General features: G+C 39.7%; 1 protein-coding gene across 1 annotated transcript in view; it reads left to right on the plus strand.

Annotated features, from left to right (window-relative positions):
- LOC107679638 (brain-specific angiogenesis inhibitor 1-like) overlaps positions 1 to 8863 on the plus strand; it is a 42955-nt gene that overhangs the window by 28830 nt on the left and 5262 nt on the right. Inside the window, exon 2 of the mRNA XM_016475250.1 lies at positions 2419 to 3336. Within this exon, the coding sequence (XP_016330736.1) occupies positions 2640 to 3336 (697 nt within the window). The 5' untranslated portion in view covers positions 2419 to 2639. The remainder of the gene's footprint in view (positions 1 to 2418; positions 3337 to 8863) is intronic.

Here is an 8863-nt window from a genome sequence, read left to right on the forward strand (position 1 = left end):
CGCGAGGGACTGTGGTGGCGAGTCCACAGTCTCCTCTGTCTCGACATTCATCACATCCACCTCCTCGGAGGAAAATAGATGAAGCGTCTGGCTCTCTCTCTCTGGGGGGGCTGGGAAGAAACCGCAGCGCGGGCTTCCGAACACTGAGAGAGAGCCGCGGATCTAGCGGGCAGGGAGGAACACAGCGTTTGTAATGCCGTTCGCTTGCCATAGACTTTTTCATGATTGTTTTTTATATATGCTTGTGCGGACAGACAACAGTAAATAGACAGACACATACACAGAGCGCTACTGAAGAGCAGAAGCTGGTTTGCGCTCTGCCGGATGCGCTTTTATACTTTCTGGTGCTTACGTCACCCCGCTCGTGACGTCTCGCTACTCCATTGGACTGATTTGACACATGCTTCAGAACGCGGTCACGCAAGGGCGTTCCCAAAGCGACTTCGACGCAGCTCGAGTTCCTGAAGGGGAACCTCTGTGTTGAGTTCTCATGTAGTCCGATTGAAAAACAAATTACTCCTATTAACCAATTCACAAGCAAATTACTAGGTACTTTTAAAGAATCGATCAAAAAGATGAATCATTGTTTTAAAGATAGACTGGCTTGAATCAGTCTGACAAATGTTTCACTAAATGACCTTACTGAATAAATCAGAGGTGCGTTTCCCAAAAGTAACTGGTCGCAAGTTTCATTGTTACCAATAGAGTTCAATGGAACTTGCAACCATAGTTAGCTAACAATGCTTTTGTTTTGGGAAACGCACCCCAGAATGATTACTGAATCTGACTCACTTACTGAACAGCAAATTAACATTATTCAAGTGATATGAAATGTTTATGAAACAGGTTTATGAAATTTGAATGAATATTAATAATTACTGGGTGATCATAACAATGTACGGTATTGTATGTTTTAGTATACATAACAGCAATGTTCTATAGGAAACATGCTGCAAGATAAGAACAACACACAAAGTAAGTTTTAAGAGAAGAAAAATGTAAAGAATTAAAATAATCCAAGCATTGAATGGTTGTGATCGCCCTGCTTGAGCTGCAAAAGCTGAACATGGTTAAATGAACCACTTTGCTAACGGGTATTTTAGCTCATTCAAAATTATTTCAGTGGACTAAAATTATATGCCATTTCAGTCAAAGTAAAATGGACTAAAATGGATGAATATAGCATGACAAAATATTGACTTCTTTCATCAAAAGACAAAAAGTATGACTAAAACAAAATAGGGTGCAAAAATTAACACTGAATCTTGCACATTCACAAAACTGCATTCAGTGCTGTGGTTGAAATACACACATACTCACACATCTGTTGTTTCATTCTTTTTCTAAAGAATGCACACTCTCATAGACACACAGATCGATCTCACCCACACGCATTCATAACAGCATTATCCAGTATCTTTGTGGAAACTCCTAATCTCCAACAATACCCTGCTATATACGCTGATAGCGACTGCTGTATTTATTAATAATACCGAGAGGAAGGAGCGTACTAAGATTGCTGAACAGTTTCATTACACATATTAAAGTAGTAATGATTATTTTAAATATCACATCATTTCATGTGAATGAAGCGTCCCGTTTTTCTTCATCCATTTCCAGAATCCACCAGTATTTAGGCATATTTAGAACCTTTATGGCACTTTTTTTCCCCTGTCTGGGTTCGTCTGATTTCTTAGCACGCTGAATATAAGGAACAAAGCTAATGCCTTTAGATAAGGATGATTAACCTAAAATAAAATCTGCATTGTATCTTTCTGTATGGTATATGGCTTTCAGGGTGAGCCTGGTGCCAGGACACTCACTTTGTAAAGTGACTAATGGCACATGGAAAAGTTGCGATTACATAAGAATAGTCTCCAAGATGTCTGTCTACTGCTCTTGCACGTGACCTCACATATTTCTTATCTTTAAGTGCTGTAAAACTACACGAGACACTGAATTGTCAGGGAAAAAAATGACAATCAGGCCCGTCTGAGAGATGATACAGCCGCTTTTAGCCTAATGATTCGCAGAGGGCTGAGGCTATTGATCATTTTGGCATGAAGCAAATGCACTGAAAATAATGAATGACAGCAGGTGTTCATATTTTTGTAATTGATTGCCCCATAATTGGACAAGTTATTGAGCTCACTGATGAAATACAAGATTGAGGGTGACGTTTTTGCAGAAAGTGACTGCTTCACAGGGAACAAAGAGTTCTTTTTGAATGTGAAGCACAGGTGCAGCACTTCTCGATCGATATAGCCCAGCGTGGTAATTTCTAAGTACCAAAGTCAGTTGTGTCGGTGTCTACACACTTGAAGTTATTATGTTCACTCTTATCTGGTCAATGGAAAATTGCTGTTGTTTTCCTATCTGGCTAATACAACCTTTTTTCTGTCTTCTCTAATCCTGCAGATCTCTGTGAGGGCGTCTGGCATCATGGACAGCAGACTAGATCATTGAGCCAAAGTTCCCTCTCATCCTGAGCTGTCGGTTCAGACGGTTCTGCAAACATCTGAGAATATCAGCTAGTTAACAAAACGAGGCTGTTGATCTTACATTAACAAGAAAAGGTGCCCAATAAGAGATATCTTCAGCCTCACACTTTTCTGCACACTGTTCTGCCGTTTACAGCCATGATATCAAAATTCTTCCGGAATTGTTTATCGCTGGTCCTACTTTTCCCTCTTCTTCAACTGTTGTGGCTGGACATGCTCAACGCTGCCCCCTCTGGTCCGGAGTCTGACATCTGCTCCACACTGGTCCAGAGCCGCTTCTTTGGATTCTTCCTCTCGTCCTCTGTATTTCCTAGCACACCCTGCTCCTGGACCCTGCAGAACCCCGACCCACGGCGCTACACCATCTTCATCAAGGTCACAAAACCAACCAGAGACTGCATTTCCAGACAGCACCGGACCTTCCAGTTTGACTCCTTCTTGGAGACGACACGAACCTTTCTCGGGATGGAGAGCTTCGACGAGGTGGTGAAGCTGTGTGAAGCCTCTACCCACGTTGCCTTCCTGGAAGCTGGAAAACAATTCCTGCAGATCCGGAAAGGGCTGCCCAGAGCGGGTGCCGGGTCCAGGAATGGTGATGGGGAATTTAAGGTGGAGTATCTCGTGGTTGGGAAGCGTAACCCCAGCATGGCTGCCTGTCAAATGCTGTGCCAATGGTTGGAGGACTGCCTGACCTACAGTACCTCCAGCCGGCCCTGTGGCATCATGCAGACACCATGCCAATGTTGGGACCAGCCCCCGCCGGACAAAGACACCAATGGATGTTACTTGGAGAACTGCATCCCTGTTGTGAAAGAAGGAACAGCTGACACTAGCGGTAAGCTAACAGTTTTTGTCAAGTTATAATTCAGCATGGTTGAATGGTTATTGAATAAAAAAATGTTGTTGTCTGTTCCCACTGTGGGTTTGGTAGCTTGTCGTATTTAGTAGCGAAGCAACAGAACAATCAAAGCTGAAGAAACAAGAGTTCAGAGAGAACTGAAGGAGGTTAAAAAAGAGAAGGTTTTAGGTTTCAGCTGATGTGTCCTAGCTGGGTGACCTTGGTTTCTTGGTGCCATGTGCGATCCTGTGAGGGTTCAGATAGGGATATTGGATCAGCCCGTGGGAGAGTTGATGCGGCAGACATGCTCTGGGAGTGACACGGGATAGCGGTGCTGATGCGCTTGGAGATTGATTATTAGGAAGGGAATGGGCTCAGTTACTGAGTATGATGTGATCTCTTCTCGATAAGTTGGTGTGGCACAGAAACTCAACCCCTAGGAGAGGCTGCAGCCATTGGACTGGAAGATCACTCACCCCATTGCACTGCGACCTTTCTGTGGACTTTCTCTTCCTTCTTCTCTTTTATGTCTTACTCTTTTCTGCTTGTTAAAAACACAAGGGGGTGACGGATCTCCACAACTCACAGTGCTCAAAACTATCTGTAAAAGAGCACTAAAGGTGTGTAATTAATAGTATGTGTGATCCTTCTTACTAGAAATTAATTCTAATTTTTAGTTGCCTTGTCAACATTTTTATTGGCCTCACCACATATTTCTGAAGGATCATGTGACACTGAAGACTGAAGTAATGGCTCTTGAAAATTCAGCTTTGCCATCACAAGAATAAATGACATTTTAAAATGCATTATAATAGAAAAGACTTATATTTAAACTGTAACAATATTTAACAATATTACTGTTTTCACTGTGTTCTTCATAAAGTAAATGCAGCCTAGTGAGCATAAGAGACTTCTTTCAAAAATCAATAAATGTATTTATGTATATATATTTGCCATAACAATCTAGTTGTTTGGAATTCTTATGAACCCCAAACTTTTTGAATGGTAGTGTATATATTTGCTAGAAATTCTTATATTTCTCATTAAATTAGGTGTTAAAATTATACAGTTATAATGTCACTCCATACATTCATAAATCACACTTAAATCAAAATTATGGCATCCGATGGAAAACATTACAGATTGGTTTGTGGTTTTCAACAAAACTTTCTTACTTATGCTTCCAAGATTATCGCAAATTATTTTTGCAATTTCAACAAAACTTCATCTGTGTTAGCCAGCTTGAAAACATTATCTTGGAGACAAATCACAATTTGCAATGTAGACAATGTAGAATACATAACAGAAAACCAAACATTTAAGATTGCAAGGCATAAAAAATGGTGGAACAAGATCAATTAATATAAAAAGTTCAGCAGCCCGTGGCCCATCCTCAATCCTGATGCGTCACAACAGTCAAAGACGTCCGTCTAATGTATGTATACACAGCAAGAACTTATCCTATGTGAATGGCCCCTAAGACAAGCAAGGCAGATAGAATATATGTACGGAGGGTGCGATAAAGAGAGGAGCAAAAACACACTCAGACAGTCCAGGGGCGTGACAATGAGGACTGATTTTTTATATATTTAGGGGCTAATTTCGTTCTCTCTTAGAACACTTTTTGTCCAGAACTGCCTGCGTTAAAATCCTTACAAATGATTGGCCCCTTAATTGACCGATCCTCGAAAAGGATTGGTTGTACCCATGGCCGGACTTACCATTGGGCTTGAGTGGGCTGCAGCCAATGGGACCCGCCTTGTCGGGGGCCCCGCCTTTGCCCGTTTACGTTTGTTTGATTTGTTCGTTATATGCCAGTCAGAATTCAGAAATTATTAGCCGCATTTCCACTGCGCAAGATCTAAACGGGCCAGCCGGGGTTACAGCTTACAACTACGACCTTTGAGGCCACAGTCAAACAGCATAAACTGGTATTTATGATTATTTCACATAGAAGAAGGACGCACGCATTGAATCTCGTCTGCACCGATTGGTTTGTTATGACATGGCTACTTTAAACACTCCATTAAGCCTTAGCCCCAAAGAGCGCACATTTAGAAAGATAATGATAAATTCTCAAATGTTCACACCTCATTTCTTTACAGAAGATGATTATATATCACTATATTAATGTTCCACTAAATTATGTGATCATCTTATTAGTTTTGTGCGCTCTCTCTCGTCTTACTGCCATTACACATAGTGGGGAAGAAATGTCATCAAAATGATTTTAAATAAAAAATAGCAATTTAATGAGTTTCTGTTTTTATAACATAGCTATGTCTATGATATAGGACTTAGCCTATGACACAAACAACAGTCCTGATTATTTATTTTTTTTCGAATATCTGCACGATCGCAAATGTACAATAAACAACAACTTACAGAGTAACTTTCAGACACAAAATTCCGTTTTGCGCCGTCAAAAAGAAAATAGAACAAACAGCAGAACCGCTGTGTCTCCGAACATCAGCGTTACATGGACCAGCAAATGATTCAATCAGGCTATAAGTACAGTTGTTTGCAAAGTTAAATGAATCAGCTTTTTAAACGAATTGGTTGATTCAACTCACTCATTAAGACAGTCACTTGCTGCCACCTACTGGCAGTTGTAGTTTCATATTTAAAATTCCGTTTTGCGCCGTCAAAAAGAAAATAGAACAAACAGCAGAACCGCTGTGTCTCCGAACATCAGCGTTACATGGACCAGCAAATGATTCAATCAGGCTATAAGTACAGTTGTTTGCAAAGTTAAATGAATCAGCTTTTTAAACGAATTGGTTGATTCAACTCACTCATTAAGACAGTCACTTACTGCCACCTACTGGCGGTTTTAGTTTCATATTTAAAAAAGTAGCTTATTTCATTTTTGCAATCATTTAATATTTCTACATTAAAATGTTATATTTAAACTTAACATTTATGCACAATCCATCTATGAAATTTGTTGATAGTGATTTCATTTGATTGTTAATAGCCAGCATGTCTTTTTATTCGATTGAATTTATTGATTAAATAAGAACCTGACATAAGAGGACACAGATATGACAATAACTTTTATAATACTAATAAGCCAACATCTCTGGCTTTTTTTTATTATTTCATGTTATTTCAGGGTTTTGATCTCTCAACTGAGAGAACACATCCTGTTTATTATATTATAATGAATATTTAATATTACATTTAAACTTTGACTATAGCCTAGACTATTTATGAACCTCAAAGCATATGTTTGTGTATTTTGTGTTACTCCATAATGATGTTCTATTTGAGGGCATTTGTAGTGTAGGTATAGGGCCCAAACATAACCTCAAGCCCAGGGGCCCCCGCCCCCCTAAGTCCTGCCCAGGTTGTACCATTTAAAATGAAGCAATGTGTAGTGCGGATTGGATAGTCGCTTGGCGTATGTGAAACTGAACACTGAACAGCACTGACTGGACTTGAACTTGCTGGAAGCATCAACCAATTTGCTGCTTATTTAAATTCCCCGCAGAATTATTTATTACAAAGCACATTTGGAAGTCAGACACCCCAATCCATTTTAAACATAAGAGCCATGTCACACAGCATGCGTTTTGTTGTTCCACACCCAGACTTTTTTTATGTGTATGCTCAACACGGACATTTTTGTCCAATATGATGCTGCCTTTTCAGCGTCTTACGCATCAACCTCAAGTTTTTATTTATATACATTATCATTTAGGCCTATATTTACATTTATTTATTTAGCAGACACTTTATCCATAGCAACTTACCGGTGAGGAATACAACAGAGAAACAGGCAGGAGGAATGCAACACAGTGTTTTTGCAGAGTGTAGAAGCTGAATAGCAGCGCGCTTATACTGCATGACAGTTAACATGGAGGCGCCGGAGCGATCACTTGAATTTAAAATACTCCGGCATTTTTGGTCATACAGACAAGAATAATTACATTGTTCGAATCTGTTAAGGGTCTACATTTGTTTGTGTACACTCACAATAACAAAAAAACGTGCGCTGTAAAATAATGAAACCAAACAGGATATTATTTCTGCTGTCTCAGTCCCGGTGAACTTTAGTGGGTCAAAAATGAACTGAAACTCCGTTGCTTCACAGACATGAGAAATATATATATTGAACGCAAAATGTTTTAATAATGAACCAATTCAAATAGAAAACAAATATTCTCCGATTATGTAATCCATATGAAATGTAGGCTATATTGCGCGTCCACCGCAGAGATGATGACGAACTTCATCACTTTTTAGTTTATAAAATTATTAAAATGGTAAGGTAGTCTCCTTGCTGTTTTCTCCGAAACACCAAATTCCTTATTATTATTATTATTATTATTATATGTTATGGGGGAGGGGAGGCTGGACATGTAAATGTGGGAAATTGTTAAAATTGTCTGAAATTGTTGAACTATCATGTTATTTGAAGTTTGTCAAATTAACATCTTTCTTAAATTGGTCCAGAAAAGGAGAATAGGTATAAGGTCCTAGTTAATAATGACTTCACCACTGAGATATATATATATATATATAATGATATTATTTTATTTAAAGGTATAGTCCGCCAAAAACAATGAAAATTCTCTCATTGTTTATGTACCCTCATGTCGTTCCAAACTCCAAACTCGTGAAACACAAAAGAAAGTATTTTGAAGAATGTTGGTAGCCAAACATTTTCACTTCCATTGTACAGTCAAAAAATAGGGCAGATTGGGTAAGTTGAGCCGGTGGGTAAGTTGACCCACCCCCTGTATCTTGGCAACTATACACTTTTACGGTCATGTGACCTTGTATTTTGGAACCACCAACCATTTCTGCCAGACTGAAAACACATGGGAGGAGTGGAAGGCACCCATTTACTTTAAAAATGTAATTTTTTTTTTGGCTTGTCAAAGTAAAATTTTAGCATAACAGATGTAATGGCTGCCTATTCAAAGCAAATTCTGTCAGGACCACTATCGTCAAAGATGATTGACAATTAGCATACAGTTTGGATTGGCGGTATGGTTCCGTTCTGGGCAAGAACTCCCTGCGCATCCATGCAGCCTAGCATGGATGAGAGCAGGGAGAGCAGCGATAACCCCCCAGGGTAAACAGAACAGAACCAACATAAATGTATTGCAGATATCGTTAAAGTTCAATAATGTTATGTACACATTTTAGAATTAGTCTGATTCAAAGGAGAATCAGAAGGCTGAATCCTGACTGACAGAGGAGGAGTTGGTTATGTAGGAGGGTAATTAGCTATTGAGCAATGCGAAAACTGCTGATACTACTGCGGGACCTTATATACGAATACTTAGGTGTCGTATTCCCATAGGTTGATGCGGATCAGCTGAGCGTCAGCTGATGCAAGCTTGACTAACGTGACCTGCCAGAACTAATGCTATGCTTGATTTCTGTCAGGACCACTATCGTCAAAGATGATTGACAATTAGCATACAGTTTGGATTGGCGGTATGGTTCCGTTCTGGGCAAGAACTCCCTGAGCATCCATGCAGCCTAGCATGGATGAGAGCAGGGAGAGCAG

Source organism: Sinocyclocheilus anshuiensis, unplaced genomic scaffold, assembly GCF_001515605.1.
Source record: "Sinocyclocheilus anshuiensis isolate Anshui unplaced genomic scaffold, SAMN03320099.WGS_v1.1 scaffold2170, whole genome shotgun sequence".
Lineage (NCBI taxonomy): Eukaryota > Metazoa > Chordata > Actinopteri > Cypriniformes > Cyprinidae > Sinocyclocheilus > Sinocyclocheilus anshuiensis.